We start from the raw sequence: 18,432 nt of genomic DNA, 5'->3' as shown, positions 1-18,432 counted from the left end.
ACTGTTCTAAGCGTGTGATGAGTATTAGCTCATTTAATCCTAACAAGACGAGGAGGCCAGCACTGTTACTTTTACAGTAAAATGTACTGTAACATGTAAATACTACACTTATTTTTCCCCATTTCCTCAGCTGGGGAAACTGAGGAACACCGTGGTTAAATAACTTGCTCAAGATCACACCACAGTAAGTGGGGGACCTGGGATTTGAACCCCGGGGCTCAGGCCTATACTCGTAGCCATAGGCTTTGTCCTAACGCCCTTTCTTACTCCTGGTCTCCCTGCTCCCGGGCCCTGCAGCCATCTAATGGGTGGGTCCCCCAGAGAATCTGCTTGGCTGGTGAGGACCCAGCCCCGCCCATGGTGGACCTTCCTCAGGCTCCTGGTCCTACTCCTGCACTAAGAAGCTCTACTTTACCTCTAACTTCACACCCTGCTCACCAGCTTCTGCAAACCAGCAGAGCTAGCCCTCCAGGCAGCCCCCCCGAGGATGGAATGATTAGCTCTTTAACCAGGACACCAGGCCACACCTCTGCGTCTGTGTTACAAACCGCAACGTAGCCGCAGCCCTCCCTCCCTGTCCCGGGGCTCACCGCCCCACCTCTCCAGCACAAGGCTGAAGCCTGTGCCCCGCACCGAGGTGACAATGGCCCCCCTGCCTCCCTGCAGACTACAGCTCCCGAAGGCTCCCCAGGGCCTGCCCAGAGCGCCTGCTCATCAAACATTTGCAGGCTGGCTGGCTGGCTAGAAAAGCAGAGGAGGGCTGATGAAGAGCATTTCTACAAGAGGAGAGGGAAGAGCTTGCCCGCGAGGAGCTCTCAGAACAGGAGCCCGGAGACTGGGGGAGAGGAGCTGCTGGCCAAGAAGGAAGTCTGGGAAAGCAGGGGAGCCGCCCTGCTGGCACTGCCGGCCCAGCTGCACCCTCGTCTCCGGGCTGCCTAGGAGGGCCGAGTTCCACTCCCCGGGTCTGGCTGCTGTGGAGGCCGCAGGGGTGCAGGGAGCTGACCCTGTTCACAGGAGCCGAGCTGCTCCTTTCGCTCTAATTGGTGCCCTGTCCAGGGCCCCCAGCCACCCCAGCTGGGCCTGCTGCATTCCTCTCTGACAGGCCCCAGGGTCTGGGCCGCTGGCTCCCAGGGTTCCACTGAGCTGGAGAAACGTGGTGGGCATTTCTAGGACTCGCCACTAGGCTAACGTACTGACTCTGACCTCATGCTCACAGCGCCCCACTGAGGGAGGTGCTGCTGACCTATCTCACAGATGAGAAAACCGAAGCCCAGAACTGGGCAACAGTGTGCAGCCAGGATGCGGCCCGTCGCTGTACGGCCCTGCTGCCTGGCCCTCTCCCTGAGCTCCCAGGGGCAGCTCTAGCAGGAGACCATGGCCTCTGGGCTCTAGGCGTGCCAGGTCTACGATGGCTCATGAGGCCCAGAGCACTGGTTTAGAACCAGCCGGATCTGAGTTTGAAACCCAGCACTGGCTCTTCGTTGCTGTGGACCCTTAGGTGCACCACTTCTCTGTGCCAAATGGGATTAATCACCCACACTGCAGGACGCGACAGGAAACACGACAGCACACGGACGTCACTCAGGCTGGTGCCAGACAGAGTGGGAGCCACAGGGCTACTTCCCTTCTGCTCTCAGCCTTTCTAAAATGGACCGGGGCGGTGGGGCTTGGAGTCTTGGAATTTAGGAGAGGGGTGGAAGGTTTCTGTAATTAAATCAAACCAGCTGGGCTGTCAGAGAGGAAAGAATGGTGGTCAAACGTACACTGGCTGGATGAGAAGGCTGGGTTAAAAGCACACACACTGCCTGGAATCCAGAAGCGGTTATCAGCGTGTTGCTGGAGGCTGGGCTGCCTGGCTGGGGGCCTCTCTTCACAGACCCCACACGATTCCCAAGATGATGCTGTGTGTGATCCAGGCCAGGTGCCCAGAGCAGTGAACAAGGCAGTGCCCTCTGCTGACAGGGCTCTTAGTAGAACTGCAGAGGAGACAGGGGTGGGCTCCCTCTGGAGCCCCTTGCTCCCATCCACTTCCCCTGGGTTAATTCCTCATAGGTAAGGGATTCTGCCCCAAGTTCAGGTCAGTGAACACCTCAAGGGCCCCCGAAACTACAGTCAGCATTTCTGTTCACACATATATGTATGTGTGTGCAGTCTGGGGAAGAGCCAGGCCAAAGCTGTTATCTGATTCTCAAAAGCCCCCAGGACCCTAGTCAGGTTAGGAATCTCTGCTGCTATAAGGCTCCCATCCCCACCAAGGTAGAAGGGAAAAAAAGCCAAGGCCTGACCCCACTCTGGAAGTGTGCTTATTAATAAGGAACTCTGGAAGACCAGCGCCCTTTTAAGCATCAAAGGAATGCATCCTAGATGGAACATTCTAGGCCCTGGCACAGACAGACAAGTATCTGGAGGCAGAGTCCAGCCTGCAGTTTCCCCAGTCACACAGACACTCATTCTGACTAGACCCATGTAGCGGGTGCCCTGAGAAAGAATTAACTTATTCTGCTGCTTCCTTCTTCCCAAAGGAAGGGTCTGGAGCCCCAGTTTGTCCTCACTGAGTGCTCCTTCCTTGCTTTGGCTGGGGAGCCCCTGGAACCCTTGGGACACCACCGAGAAGCCTTCCTCCGGACCCCGGACCCGAGGTGGCTCCATGGGGAGGGAAAGGGCGGCGGTTGGATGGTTCTCCGTAACTGAGGCAGGGCTGTCCCGACCTGCGCTCCTGGGCTGGCCGATACCCTGCACCTGCTGCTGGGCGTGAGCACTCGGGACCCCGGCCGAGATGATCCCCCCACCCAGCCCCGGACGCGGGGCAGCGCAGCCGAGGGGCAGCGCCTCCGGGCCGACAGGCAGGTGGCGGGTCCTGCGGCCCCACAGTGACACCGTGTGGCAGAGCGGAGAAACGGCAGTCCCCGCCTCTCCACCTCCCGCTGTGAACCTGCGGCCTGGCGGAGAGGGCACAGAGGAAGCAAGTGTCCTGGAAGGCCAGCCTGGGCCCGGTGTGACCCCGACACGAGGGCTGGAGCAAGGTCCCCGGGGGCTAAGGGGGCAGAAACGTGGAAGGGAGGGGGGAGCCCCTCTTAAAGGGCACCGGGCAGGGAGAAGCCAGCCTGGCCTCCTTCGCCACTTCCCCAGTACGTGGCCCCCGGCCCCCTTGCTCGGCGCCCTGACAACTGAGGCCACGCCACACCTCCCCAGTCAAGGCTTCCAATCCCCAGCGAGGACCACCCCCATCCTTCCACTCACTCCTTGTCCCCAGAGAAGTCTCCGAGGCCTCAGGCCGCCAGGCCCAGGCCCACCCAGAGGGCTGCCCCACAGCCTCCCAGCTGGGCCCCTGGGCTGAGCGGTTACCGTTTCTGCCCACGAGCATCCAGAGGAACCGCGGGCAGGCCACTTCCACCGTCTGTCCCAGCGCAGAGGAGGGCCAGCAGCTCGTGTTGTCCCATAGCCCCTGGCAGCCTGCCGAGGAGAGAAGCGTCGTCAGACGGGTGGACACAGGGCCTCCCCAGCACCGTGGCACCAGCACTAGCGCCCGCGCCTGGCCGTCCCCACTAGTTGCGCTCCCGGGACTGGGAACCACGGCGTCTACTGGTCCCTGTCACCTTTGGGGCAGTGGCCTCGGCATCTACATGGTGCGTGCTGGGTGCTGAGGACACACGGGGACATGCTGTCTCACAGAAGCCTCGCAAGGGCAGGGCTGGGCTCCTCCAGAGAAGACGATGGAGCGTCTCCTGGGCTCTGCTCGCACCCACTGACTCCATGGCAGTGAGCCCGCACCCTGGCTGGACAGTGCAACCACCGGGGAGCTTTAAAAACATGCCTAACCATGCCCTACATCCAGGGAGCCTGATCTCATCGGTCCTGCGTGGCGCTCAGGCATGATACGGTGTTAAAGCTTTCTGGGTCATTCTACCGTGATGGCAGGGTTGAGAACTTTGTCCCATGATTCGCAGACTTCAGCTTGTATCAGAATTATCCAGAATGCTTGTTAAAACACAGATGGCTGGGACCTCACCTCCAAAGTCTCGGTGGAGCCTGAGAATTTGCATTTTTAACAAGTTCCCAGGGGAGGCTGGTGTTACTGGTCTGGGACCATACTTTGAGAACCGCTGCCTTGGCTATGGAAGCAGCACTGCATTTGTGGTAGGAACATCACTGAGGATGCTGCTTTCACCGCACTGGGTTCCCTTGATGAGGCCCCCGCCCCACCCCCAAAGGAGAACGTGGTCTCAAGGCAACGTGAAGTTGGACTTATGGTGAACAACTGGTATACATCTGTCGTTATAGACACTGAATTTGAGGTTGTTTCCTTTTTGCTTTGTTTGGCTGCTAGGAAGCTCAGAGCCAGATCTGTGGCCCACATCTGGTAACCGAAAGGCTTTGAAATGTAAAGATTATCAGGTGTCTTTAAGGCAAAACTAGGCGTTGTCTAATCACAGCCTTCTGGGTTACCTGATTCTGTGGATCTCTGGCCTTTTAGGTCCTTGAGCTATTTTGCAACCCTATAAGTTGTAGACAACTGATGTCCTGTCCAAAGGCATTTGAATCCACATCTCTATCTCTTCCTTTGCATTTGCATGACTATCAGTTATCTACAATTTATACAGAATTGTTTTCAGCCAGTTTTGCATCTATTTGTAAATTCATTTTACCATTCTGCCCTATACGTACAGTACTTTGAATTCTCCTGTGAACCAGTGGTGATATCTTACTGGTTCTCTCATTACTTAAGAGATGTCTGGCAGGTATTCATTTTGCATTTGCCCATGAGTTATGATTATACTCTGTTAAAAATGATCATTTAGGGCTTCCCTGGTGGCGCAGTGGTTGAGAGTCCACCTGCCGATGCAGGGGACGCGGGATCGTGCCCGGTCCTGGAGGATCCCACGTGCCGGGGAGCGGCTGGGCCCGTGAGCCATGGCCGCTGAGCCTGCGCGTCCGGAGCCTGTGCTCCGCAATGGGAGAGGCCACGACAGTGAGAGGCCCGCGTACCGCAAAAAAAAAAAAAAAAAAAAAAAAGAAAAGAAAAAAGATCATTTAACATAACCACCCACCAATTCTCCCAAAGTTGATCCCGGGGGAAGAAAGCCAGGGAAACTGCTCCTGTGACAGGCTTCTGGGGGCCCATGCCACCTGGGAGGGCATCACCCGGGGAGGTCTGGAGCAGACCGGAAATAGAGCTGAGGTGACACCCATGAGGTCAGCGGTCACCCCACATCTGATCTGGGGAGCACAGAGCAGACCACACTGACCCAGAGCCCCAGGCTTCAGAGAGAAGCCAGACTCGAGGCCCACAGACCTGGGTTCCCATCTGCCTCACCACACACTTCCTGCCTGAGCCCGGTTCCTCAGCTCTTTTGGGGGAGACAGAGGCCTTCCTCCTGAGGTTGTGCAGCGGGGGAGGAGGCCAACCTCACGTGGAAAGCCCAGCGCTCAGTGGGCGCGGGGGAATTACAGTTCCCTCCTGCCGTCCTGCCCAGTCCTCTTCCTCCCCAGGCCCCTTCTTGCTTCATCCTGGCATGGGGAGGGCAGGCCAGGCTGGGTCCTCCGAATTGCAGGGCAATTTTTACCTCCAGGGACTGGCGGATGCGTGTGGTTTGAAGGGGGCCCTTGGATTACCCAGATGGCTAATTCCCAGCTTTTATAAAGAGCAAGAGTCTCTTTCCAGACATGAATAAAAACCAGGCTCAGAGCATCCGTATCCTCCTCAACACCCTCGTCCACTCCACGTAAAGTCCCCTGGTGATCTGTCCCACTTCAGAGGCTCTGATCCTGCAGCAGACGTCGGCATCACCTGGGAGATTCTACTTCAGTCATCCTGAGCCCCAGGAATCTGCGTGTGAAGAGCTCCCTGCAGGCACTGCTCTATGTGTCGTCAGGCTTTGCTCTGAGGATATCCACACTGCACCTCCCAACAGCGAAGGCCCGTTTCCGGGCTCAGACCAGCCCTGGGCTCCCAGGAGCACGTCCAAGATGAGAGTGAGAGGCCAGGGAGCTCACAGTGAGGTCACCTCCTGGTGCCTGGGTGCGGAGGGCTCCCCCCACCCCGGGCAGACAGTCCGGAGAGCAGGAACCTGTCTGACTCCGGACCGCTGGATGGACGCCTGTGCCCGCAAGGGCTGGGCAAGGCACAGGCGTCCACAAGCGTCTAAGCAGTGGATGAACGGCCCAGCCTCCGGCCCCTCCCCTTCCCCATCACCCATCCCTTGTAAACGGGCTTTCGCCGTGATGCCCACTCGGCTTCTGAGCCCCACGCTAAGGTCCTGGCCTTCCGGTTCTCTGCCACCTGCTCTGCTTTGGTCCCAGCAGGAGTCACTCTGTGTTTCACACACAGCAGCTCACTGAACGCACAGCAGTGCTGCCAGGCGCCCGGCTCTGTCCTCGGTTTACAAACGAAGCGGCAGAGCAGGGAGAGGCAGGTTCCTGGAGTCACACAGCCAGGAATGGAAGGGCTCGGATGTGACCGTCCAGCCAGGCTCCGCCCACCTGCCTGTCTCCAGGGCATCAGCCCCAGCTTCCTGGAGGAGGGTGTCTGGGGGGCTCTGGAGGGGGAGAGCCCCGGGAGGGACAGGGAGGCTGTGGCCCTGGGCAAGGGAGGGGAGGGCGATGGAGGAGAGCCACCATGGGCACACAGGGCGGGGCCTGGATGGGGCTCCCCCAAGGAGAGTGAAGGCATCCAGGAGTCCAAGGACCAGGTGTCTGCATCCTTCGAGGACTGTGGGACTTGAGACCCCCTTGGATAGTCCCGAGGCTCCGCCCCAGCTCTCACAGAGCACCTGAACGAGGGTGGGCTGGACCTTCTCTCTTCCTGAAACTCCCCAGGGCACCCAGGCAGGGTTCTGCCACTTCTGCGCACCGGTCCTCCAGGTTTCCTCCACGGGCGCGGCTCACGTGGCCCCCGGATGCCCTTGGGACAGTGACACGGTCCTGAGGGCCCTGGATAGACGAGCACAGTTTGCCTCCACTCTTGAGTTCTCCCATACCTGGAGGCTGGAGGGTGAGGGGACCCCATGGCCTCGCTGCTTCTGAAGAAGCCCCACCGGCTCAGGCACACCTCCTGGGAGCAGACGGGGCATGTCCCCACTGTGGAAACGCACGGGAGCCTCTTCGCTCCCTTTGGGAGAAGTGGCTTCAGGGCTGAGGCTGGCCAGGTCAGCCAGGGCACCGGCCCATGGCCCCAGTCCACGAGGCCGGACGACCCACGTCCGGCCGGCCAGACCGATGGAAAGGGGGCCAGGGTGTCTGGAGGGCTTCCCGAGGTGGGGCATGTCAGACTGGGCCCACAGGGACACTGGCCTGTGCTGGCAGAAGGCCAGGCAGGAGCGGCAGGTGGGGGCTGGGAGGGAAGCGGGGTCCCCCTACAGCTGGTTCACACCCATGCCCTTCCAATCAGCCAAGTAGGGAGAAGAGGCTGGGAGGGGGCCGTCCAGCCCTGTGCTGGACACACGGCAGGTGCTGTGCGCCGCAGGGGTCGAGTAGGGTTGCTGTCCCACGGCAGAGACGAGGAAGCCAGGCCCCAGGCGGCGAAGTGACAGGCAGGGTGACAGCAGGACTGGTAGAGCTGAGATGCCACCGCCAGGCTGACCTCTGGCAGTAGGAGGCCTTGATGCTGACTCCACACGGCATCTCTCACGTCCCGAGCCCTGTGACCTGGCCACACTCTCCCGGCCTTGGTCTCGCTGTCTGGGCGGGGCAGGTGCTGGCACAGACCCAGGGGACCAGCGTGCGAGGAGCGCATGGTGGCGGCGTGCCCCGTTAGCTGGTACATGGTTGAACCCTTTTAAAAGTTGTACATGTTTAAAAAGAGAATTTAATTAATACGCATTAAAAGGTCATAGGACAAGCACATCACAGCTGTGACTTTGAGGGTTACTACTGTTTAGGATGAGGCTAAGTTGAAAAAACAGTCAGTTGAAAAAAAAGGGAACCCTCATGCACTGTTGGTGGCAATGTAAGTTGGCGCAGCCACTGTGGAAAATGGTATGGAACTTCCTCAAAAAAACTAAACTACAGCCGCCATACGACCCAGCAATGCCACCCCTGGACACATACCCAAAGGAAATGAAGTCACTATCTCAGGAGTGATCTGCCCCCCCCAACACACGGCAGCATTATGTGCCACAGCCAAAGTATGGAGACAGCCTAGGTGTCTATCAAAGGCTGAACGGGTAAGTACAGTGAAATATTATTCAGCTACTGGGATTCCCTGGCGGCCCAGTGGCTAGGACTCTGCACTGCAGGGGGCCTAGGTTCGATCCCCGGTCAGGGAACTAAGATCCTGTGTGCCATGCCACACAGCCAAAAGCAAACAAAAAAAAGGAAATCCTGCCTTGTGTGACAACACGGGCGAAATTAGAGGACATTATGCTCAGTGAAGTAAGCCAGACACAGAAACACAAATACTGTTATCATCTCCCTGGTATGTGGAATCCAGAAAAGTCAAACTCACAGAAGCAGAGAATAGAATGGTGGTTACCAAGGGGCTGGAGTTGCAGGGAAAGGCAGAGAGGTTGGTCGAAGATTCCAGAGCTGCAGTCAGGTATGACGAATAAGCCTAAGAGCTAGCGTGCTGAAAAAAAGTCAGCCAATTGATTTAAAGGAAAAAATATTAAGGAAACCACAGTACATAAGGTACTTGGTGCAAGCGGGCTGGAGGGAATATGGGCCGGGGGAGCAGGGGGTCTGCGCGGCCCCGTGGCTGCTTGCAGGAACCCCTTTTCCGCTGCTCCAGGGTGTGAGTGGAGGGCCTCGACCCCACTCCCCACAGGCTCCTGCTCTGAGTGCGGGGAAGGCTGCACAAGTGGAGCAGGAAAGGGAGGGGGGCGTCCTGGTCTGGCCTCCCCTGGGGCTCTGGCTCGGAAGGGAGGAAGCTCGGGTCACTGTGGGGGGCTGGGAGTTTTAGACCCAGAGCAGCAAAGCTCAGCGCCTGAGCCGGGGTTGAGGGGGACCCACGAGGTAAGGGATATGGGAGCTTTGTAAACAGAGCCGCTAGGGAGGGCTCAGCGTCTCTGGGAGGGCAGGGCTGGAACGAAGGTAAACTGGCTGCTGCAGGGCAAGCAGGGCCCAAGGCATCCCCCCAACCCTCCACCCTCTCTGAGGTCACCTGCTGACACTGACTGCCTGGCTGGAGGGGAAGGGATGGAAGGGTGTGCAAGTTTAAGTAGGGAAACAAGAAAAGACACCATGGGACCAAAGATGTCGTCTGGAGGGGCCAGGGGGGTGCCTGCCTGGTGCCCACGGCACAGCATGGCATCCTCGGTTGAACTGAAGTGTAGTGGAGACGGACTGAGCTTTGGACACGCCACTTACCTCTACGAGCCTCACTTTCCTCATCTATAAAATGGGCATAGTAACGTCCCCCAGGATTTTGGTGGGAATTAATGATTTGTGTTTGCAGTGGCTCTTTTTTTCCTCCTGGTTATTTTTTTCCTTTTTTCTGTCCTTCCTCCTCAGATTACTAGTTCACAGTCTCCGAGGAGGGCAGGAAAACTTATGATCTCCCTGACTTGGGTTTGCAAAGATCCCTGGGGCAGGGGGGATAAAGAGGAATTCTGGTGTAATCAAAACGCTTGGGAGAAAACAGAAAAAGAGCAAGACTTCCCTCAGACTAGGGAGACAAGGGGTGATGTGATGAGCAGGCACACAGAAGGTTCCAGAAAGAGGCACGAGTGCCCTGCTGCCCATTCGCCCCAGATGGTGGGAAAGCCCAGAGGAGAAACGGCTACGGGAAGACGTCCAGATGAGCAGGACCGACAGCCTGTTTCCTGGCTTCATCATGCCCGCTCTGCCTTCTGAGCCCACCCCCAGGGGCAACCTGGGACGGTCTCCTTGGCTTTGCAGTATTTAGGTGTTGCCCTGCTTGTGATGGCCGGACCACACACAGAGGTGGTCAGGGTGGGTTAGAGGCACTGAAGGCCCATGGTGGCAACGGTGTTTAAAAGCATGGCACAGGAGGGACAGTGATGAGTCTGGGGGTGTTCCTCTTTAAACCAAGAAGCACAAACCGTTCCTCAGAACTATCCTGGGGAGTAGTGGGTTGCCCACCACCTAGAGTGTTCAAGCAGCGAGGGTCACGCAGTCAGGAGGCTGCATGGCATGAGACGAAGGACCCTTTGAATGTGAGGCGGAGTGCCGCTTCCCTGAGGCCGGCTGGCTCTTTGGCCTCCGGGAGGCTTGCTCAAGGTGGCTTCTGAGCACTGGAGGCTAAGCCTCCCCTCCCCTGACCGTACAAGCTGCACCTGGCCCAAAAAAGTCCTCCTAGTCCTCCCTGGCTGAGACACTTCCTTTCACGCCTGCCTCTCACACTGAATAGACATTAATTGGTATCAACAGTCTCTCTCTTCCTCTTTTTTTTTTTTTTTTTTTCCCAAAGCCAATCTTTTCTTGGGAGGGTGAGAATATCAGTCCCTCACAGCTCAGTCTGGATTGTAAAATGGACAATCCTCAGGATTTGCAGTCAAAAGATATGGGCTGGGCTTCCCTGGTGGCGCAGTGGTTGAGAATCCGCCTGCCGATGCAGGGGACACGGGTTCGTGCCCCGGTCCGGGAAGATCCCACATGCGGCGGAGCGGCTGGGCCCGTGAGCCATGGCCACTGAGCCTGCGCGTCCGGAGCCTGTGCTTCCCAACGGGAGAGGCCACAACGGTGAGAGGCCCGCATATCACAAAAAAAAAAAAAAAAAAAGATATGGGCTGAGAGTCCTGTTTCAGCCTTGTGTGATCCTGTGCCTCTAAGAGCCTCAATTTCCTCTTCTGTGAAGTGGGGATGACAATGGTACTCACTGCACAGGTTGTTTTAAGAACTGAAAAAGTATGTTGAAAATGCTACGTGAACATAAGTTACTTGTTTCTGAAAAACGAGCCCAGATCAGTACTGCCAAGGAAAGGGTGAAGAGAGCTGGGCTCTGGGCAGGGGAGGGAGGTCCCAGGTTGCCTGGCTGCCAGTGGCCCTCAGGAGCCAGGAGAGGCCAGAAAAGGACTGGAATGTTTGTTAGAGAAACTGCATTAAAAGCCAGCACGTAGGGCCTTCCCTGGTGGCTCAGTGGTTGAGAGTCTGCCTGCCGATGCAGGGGACGCGGGTTCGTGCCCCGGTCCGAGAGGATCCCACGTGCCACGGAGCAGCTGGGCCCGTGAGCCGTGGCCGCTGGGCCTGCGCGTCCAGAGCCTGCACTCCGCAAAAAAAAAAAAAAAAAAAAAAAAAAAGCCAGCACGTAAGACACACTGATAGCAGTGCCACCACGTGGATGAACCTTGGAAACATTAGTGGAAGGAGGTGACACAAAGGTCACGGACTGTGGCTCCATTTGTTATGAAATGTCCAGAGTCAGCAAAAGCACAGAGACAGGGAGTGGATATGTGGTTGCCGGGGTGGAAGGGGGGCGAGATGAGGAGTGACGACTCAACGGGTACAGGTTTTATTCTGGGGTGATGAGAATGCTTTGGAGCTAAGCAGAGGTGGTGGTGGTTGCACCGTGAATGCACCAAACGCCACTGAGTTATTTGCTTTAGGATGGTTAATATAGAGAATTTCACCTCGGTAAAAAAGCACTGCCCCCTGCCACCTGCTAGAAGCCATCCCATGTTCTATGGGAGTGGGCAACCAGCTGGCAGAGACAGGAGGAAAAGGGGATGCTGTGTCCCCATTTTGAAGGCAAGGACACAAAGGTCCAGAGAGGATCGGGGTCTTGCCCAAGGTCACACGGCCCCTCAGTGACAGAGCAGCACACCTGCCCAGGTCTGTCCAAACCGCTAAGCCCGCATCTTTCCTGCCACTGCACTGTCTCTCAGGAACATCCTTCCTTAGGGAGAGGTAAAGCCCTTCAACCGGCCAGCTCTGAGGGGGTATCAGTTTCTGAAAACAGAGCAATAAATAGCCGGGTAGAGCACGCCATGCAGCTATTAGGGTGACCCTGAAATGTTCCCACAAAATGTTCCGAAGGCCTTGGCCACCTAACCCGGAATAGCTGAAGAGTTAATTTTTTATTTGTGATAAGTGTGCCGGGCTTGGTGACAGCTCGGTGAGTGGTGTTTCCTGGGACTCTTCGGGCGTTCAAACATTAACCTCCTCCCCAGGGAAGACCGGGCAGCTTAACCATTAACCTACACCCCCAACAGAGAGTCCGCCAGCCCCTCCCCGGCTCAGGCGCCAGACAGACCCTAGCTGGGGACGGAGGGCCTTTGGGCCCTGGCACCCAGGACTTCTGGAGTCGCGCTCTTGAGCGGAGGTTATGGGGCCGGACCCCTGCAGGCGGCCTCAGCCCCCGCCGGCCCCCACAACCTGGCCCTGATGGGGACCCGCAGGGCGGAGCCTGACCAAGGGCTCTATGCCTTTGCTGTTTCTCCTGTTTGCATCCTTTGAGGGAATCTTCCCCCGCTGCCACCATGTCGGTTCTAAGCTCCACGATGGGTCTTCTGGCTCAGCTTTCTCAACCTCTCAGCAGAACAGGCCCGAAGACTTTCCCAGGAGTCCGGGTCCTCAGAAGACTTCAGAAGACTCAGAAGTCTTCTGCCTCAGGGGCTTTTCATCCAGCTGTTCAAAACAACAGACCCCTCCTCCTAAACGAAAATTGCAGAAGGCCAAAATGCAAAACACATCCAAGCAGCCTGAGCCTTTGTGCTGGGATGGGGCCGGCCTGGCCCCGTTTACCCAGCGGCCCTGCCAGACACAGCTGCGACTACTGCGTGCGCAGCACAGCCCCATCGCACACAAGGAGAGCGAGGCCCCCCCAGGGAGCTCACGGCAGAACTCAGCAGAGGTCCCACCACACCTTCTCGGCCCTGGATGCACAAGTAGGACCACATGGGAGCCTCTGGGGACAGAAGATGGCTAGACCTGCTCCAGGTCGGTCAAGTTGCCTCCCAGGAACTGCAGTGCGAGGTCGGCGTCCACAGGGTGACGGGCCCCCAGGTCAGGCTCCGGGGAGCACCCCCTGTGGGTGCCGTGGCTACACTGCTCACCCCGGCTGGTCGGTCATGAGCTGGGCAGGCCAGGGGCTCCACGTCCTCTGCCGCAAAGGCTCTGCTTCACCTCCCTCCCTCTCCTTCCAGTCTCCTCACTCCCTGCTTTCAGTCAAACGTCTGCACTCACTCTCTCACCCGGTAAGTCACCAACAAACACACGCCAACTACTAGGCCTTGCAAGCCCTGTGCCACGCGGTGGGGAAAAAGAGCAAAGTGACACAGTCCCTCCCAATCCAGGAAACACATCCATACGATGCAGTGCAGAGGTGCCAGGAGGGAGAGAAACAGAGGGTCCTGCAGAAGTCCGGTGGCCAGCTGCACGGGGAGAAATCGTTCCTGGAGGAGTCTATAAAGGAGAGTGGTTGGGGGAGTGGAAAAGAGGGAACGGTGTTGAAGCAGCGGTGCCAGCATGTGCAAAGGCCCAGAGGCATGAGAGCAGCGGACACGGTCAGGAAGTTGTAAGCAATTTCGTTGAGGCAAATGGGAACGTTTGGGATGGAGGCACAAGGGAGTGAGGAGCTGAACCTCACCCTGGAGCCACTGGTGAGCAAGAGGACATTTAAACACTACAGACGCTGACTTGTAAAGTAACCATCCGTAACTTCTCAGTGTGAACTAAAGTTCACCATCATCCCTCTCCAGTGGCTTGCCATTCTAGGCTTTATCCCTTGGGCCTGAATGCAAGTCCCACGCCCTGTCATGGGAATTTCTGGCGTTCACCTTGGGGACATGCAGGCAGCTGTGGTTTCCGGGGTGGCAAGAGGCCCCGGAAGTCAGGAGGCTGTGGCTCAATGGTGGGCCCCCGTGAGCCGTCACACTACTGTCTGGCTCCCCTGAAGCACCTGCCACAGCCAGCAGGGGGGAAGGAAAGGCTCAACCCACGGAAGAAAGGTGTCATCCCGCCCCGCCCCTCATGCAGCAGACAGGCGACTCGGCTGAAGCCCATCGCAGCACCCACACGGCTGGGCCTCTGCCGCCCACGGCACCACCTTCCTCCTGCCCCTGGCTGCTCCTGACAGACTCATGCGGGGCTCTCGAGGCCACTCCTGGGCCCTCTCCTCCTCCCCTTCCCTCACCCTCTCCTCCTGCAACCTCAGCCTCAGTTGCCAGCCAAACAGAAGCGTTCCCCAGCCCGGCCCTCCTCTGAAGCCCCCACTCTTGTGTCTAGAACTGAACTCACGACCTTCATCTCCTCTCCCCCAAAATGCTCCCCCCTCATCCCTGGAGGAGCTGCAGCCACCTTACGACCAGGAGGCGAATGCCACACGTTAAGCAGAAAGACAGGAGGAATCTGGAATCTGAGGACACCTGGGAACTCTGCACCAGCTCTGTATCTTCTGTGATGTCTAAGAAACCAACCCCTATTGATGAAGCTCGCTTATCAAGTCTCTGCCACATGTGCAAAAACACATTCCTAAGCCATAAGAGAGGAGTCCAAGCTCCTTTTTTCTCACCATTCTCACCTCACAACAAGAAGTGCTAACTATCTTTTGAATGAATGCTTTCAATTTCACACCAACCCCATAAAACAGATGTCGAAAGAAACGCAGGCCCAGAGACACAGGACTTGTTCAAGATCACACAGCCTCTAATTTAAAAGTCTAGGCTCCCCCTTCCCCCTCTCCTCCCCTGCACCCCTCTTCCTCTCTCTTTCTTTTGCAAAATGCCGAGATGGGGCTGCCTCCCCCTTGCAGCCACGCACATACCACCGCCATGGCCACCAGAGGGCAGACAGTTGTCTCCAGGGGGCCAGAAGCGGGACAGGAAGGCGGGGGGAGGGGAGGGCCTGGCAGACCCAGCTGAGAGGACCAGAAAGCAGGAGGCAGCAGCGGTCTGGGTGGCAGCCAGGTTCCTGGGAGGGGTGAGCACGGTGGGAGGGGGCTGGGAAGGAGTCACCGGCCTGGCCATGGGGGGCGAGAAAGTGGACGACCAACAGCCCAAGGATTTCAAGAACAAAGGCCATGACTTGGAGATAAGAGCGCTGCAAAAGGATCTGTCTGGTCTGTATGCCAACAAGCCGCATAACCCAGATGAAAAGGGTCAATTCCCAGAGACACACAACCTACCAAGACGGAAGCATGAGCAAGTCAAAACTCGGAGCAGACCTCTAACTAGTCGGGAGATGGGGTCTGTCACAAAAAACCTCCCAACAGCAAAAGCCCAGATAGAGTCCACCAAACACTTAAGGAGGAATTAACACCAAGCCTCCTCAAAGGCTTCCAAAAAACTGTAAAGGAGGAAACACTTGCAAAATCATTCTATGAGGCCAGCATTACCCTGATACCAAAGCCACACAAAGACTCTATAAGAAAAGAAAACTACAGACCAATATCTGTGATGAACACTGATGTAAAAATTCTCAACAAAATATGAGCACATTGAATTGAAGGGCACATTAAAAGAATTATACACTATGACCAAGTGGGATCTATTCCTGCGATGCAGGGATGGTCGAAATGTGAAAATTGCTCAGTGTGATACACCACATTAACAAAATGAAGAACAAAAACCACAGGATCATCTCATCTGATGCAGAAAAAGTATCTGACAAGATTCAACACGCTTTCATGATAAAAAAACACTTAAACTAGAAATAAAAAGAAACTATCTCAATATAATAAAGGCCATATATATAAAGGCCACAGTGAACATCATACTCAATGATGAAGCCTGAAAGCTTTTTCTCCAAGATCAGGAACAAGACAAGGACACCCACTTTTGCCACTTGTATTCAGCATAGTACTGGAAGCCCTAGCGTATAGCAAGAAAAATAAATAAAAGTTGTCCAAGTTGGAGGAAAGAAGTAAAATTATCTCTGTTTGCAAACGATGTGATCTTATATGTAGAAAACCCTAATGATGCCTCAAATGGACTCACCAAAGTGACAGGGTAGATATAAAATCAACACACAAAAATTAGTTGCATTCCTACACACTAGTGAGGAACAACCTACAAAGGAAATTATGAAACAAATCCATTTACAATAGCATTAAAAAGAATAAAATACTTATGAATAAACCTAACTACCAAGGTGAAACACATGCTACCAAACACTGCTGAAAGAAATTAAAGACACAAATAAATGGAAGGACATCCTGTATTCATGGATTAGATGACTTAATATTTTTAAGATGTCAATACTACCCAAAGTGATCTACAGATTCAATGCAATCTGTATCAAAATCCCAATGACAGGGAGTTCCCTGGTGGCCTAACGGTTAGGATTATGGGCTTTCACTGCCATGGCCCAGGTCCAATCCCTGGTCAGGGAACTGAGATCCCGCAAGACACATGGCACGGCCAAAAAAAAAAAAAAAAAAAAATCCCAGTAACAGAAATATTTTATTTATTTTTTTATTTTTTTATTTTTATTTTTTTTTTGCAGTACGCGGGCTTCTCACTGTCGTGGCCTCTCGCGTTGCAGAGCGCAGGCTCTGGACGCACAGGCGCAGCGGCCATGATTCATGGGCCCAGCCGCTCCGCGGCACGTGGGATCTTCCCGGACCAGGGCACGAACCTGCGTTCCCTGCATCGGCAGGCGGATTCTCAACCACTGCGCCACCAGGGAAGCCCCAGAAATATTTTATTTAAAATTTATTTATTTAATATTATTTTCAGAAATAGAAAAATTCATCCTAAAATTCTTAATGGAATCTCTAAGGACCTGGGAATAGTTAAAACCATCTTGAAAAACAGCAAATTTGGGGATCTCATACCTCCTGATTTCAAAACCCATTTGAAAGCTACAGTAATCAAAACAGTGTGGTACTGGCATAAAGACAGACATATAGACCAATGGAATAGGAAAAAGAGCCCCCAAATAAACCTTCACATATATGGTGAAGTGATTTTTTACCAAGGTGCCAAGACCATTCAATGGGGAAAGGACAGTCTTTCAACAAATGGTGCTGGGAAAACTGAATGTCCATGTGCAAAAGAATGAAAATGGACCTTCACCTTATACCACACATAAAAATTAACTCAAAAATGGACCAAAGACCTAAATGTAAGAGCTAAAACTATAAAATTCTTAGAGGAAGTTTCATGAGATTGGATTTGGCAATGCTTTCTTGGATATGACACCAAAAGAACTGACAACAAAAGTAAAATTATATATATTAGGTTATACGTCAAAGTTAAAAACTTGTACATCAAAGGACACAATCAACAGAATGAAAAGGCAACCTACAGAATGACAGAAATTATTTGCAAATCATATATCTGATAAAGGGTTAATATCCAGAATATATAAAGAACTACAACTCAATAACAAAAAACCAAACAACCCTATTTTAAAATGGTCAAAGGACTTGAAAGGACATTTCTTTAAAGAAGACATACAAATGGCCAAGAAACACAGGAAAATATGCTCAACATCACTAATCATCATGTAAATGCAGATCAACACCTCAATGAGATACCATAAGCCAATCACAAAAAGACAAATACCATATGATTCCAGTTATTTGTGGTACCTAGAACCATTCAATCCACAGAAACAGAAAGTAGAATGATGGTTCCCAGGGGATAATGGAAGAGAGGAAAAGAGTTGTTGTTTAATGGGTATAGAGCTCCAGTTTTGCAAGATAAAAGGTTTTGGAGATTGGGTGCACAGCAATGTGAACTTAACACAACTGTACTGTACACTGAGAAATGGTTAAGTTGATGAAATTTACATTTTTTAAACTACATTTCTTCAAAGAAGACATACAGATGGCCAACAGGCACATGAAAAGATGCTCAACATCACTGATCATCAGGGAAATACAAATCAAAACCACCACAAGATATCACCTCACACCTGTCAGAATGACTATTATCAAAAAGACAAGAAATAACAAGTGTTGGGGCTTCACTGGTGGCACAGTGGTTGAGAATCCGCCTGCCGATGCAGGGGACACGGGTTCGTGCCCTGGTCCGGGAAGATCCCACATGCTGTGGAGCTGCTGGGCCCGTGAGCCGTGGCCACTGAGCCTGTGCGTCCGGTGCCTGTGCTCCGCAACGGGAGAGGCCACAGCAGTGAGAGGCCCGCGTAGCACACACACACAAAACAACAACAACAACAACAACAACAAAAAGAAATAACAAGTGTTGACGAGGGTGTGGAGAAAAGGGAGCCCTCATGCACTGTTGGTGGGAACGCAATTGCTTCAGCCACTGGGGAGAAACTATGGAAAGTCCTCAAAAACTTAAAAAATAGAACTATCATATGATCCAGCAATTCCACTCTTGGGTATTTATCCAAAGAAAACAAAAACACTAATTAGAAAAGATACATGCACCCCTATATTCACTGCATTATTTACAATAGTCAAGATATGGAAACAACCCAGTCCCCATCAACAGATGAATGAACAGATAAAGAAGAGGTGGTACATATATACACAATGGAATATTACTCAGTCATAAAAAAGAATGAAATCTTGCCAGTTGTGACAATATGCATGGACCTAGAGGGTATTATGATAAGTGAAATAAG

General features: G+C 54.1%; 1 protein-coding gene across 1 annotated transcript in view; it reads right to left on the bottom strand.

Moving 5' to 3' along the window:
- The window catches only part of SCTR (secretin receptor), a 78,783-nt gene that overhangs the window by 37,489 nt on the left and 22,862 nt on the right, over positions 1–18,432 (bottom strand). Inside the window, exon 3 of the mRNA XM_059052853.2 lies at positions 3,346–3,453. Within this exon, the coding sequence (XP_058908836.1) occupies positions 3,346–3,453 (108 nt within the window). The remainder of the gene's footprint in view (positions 1–3,345; positions 3,454–18,432) is intronic.

This window comes from Kogia breviceps, chromosome 2, assembly GCF_026419965.1.
Source record: "Kogia breviceps isolate mKogBre1 chromosome 2, mKogBre1 haplotype 1, whole genome shotgun sequence".
Classification (NCBI taxonomy): domain Eukaryota; kingdom Metazoa; phylum Chordata; class Mammalia; order Artiodactyla; family Physeteridae; genus Kogia; species Kogia breviceps.
The sequence above is the reverse complement of the archived record's forward strand: the minus strand, read 5'-3'. Positions and strand labels throughout refer to the sequence as shown.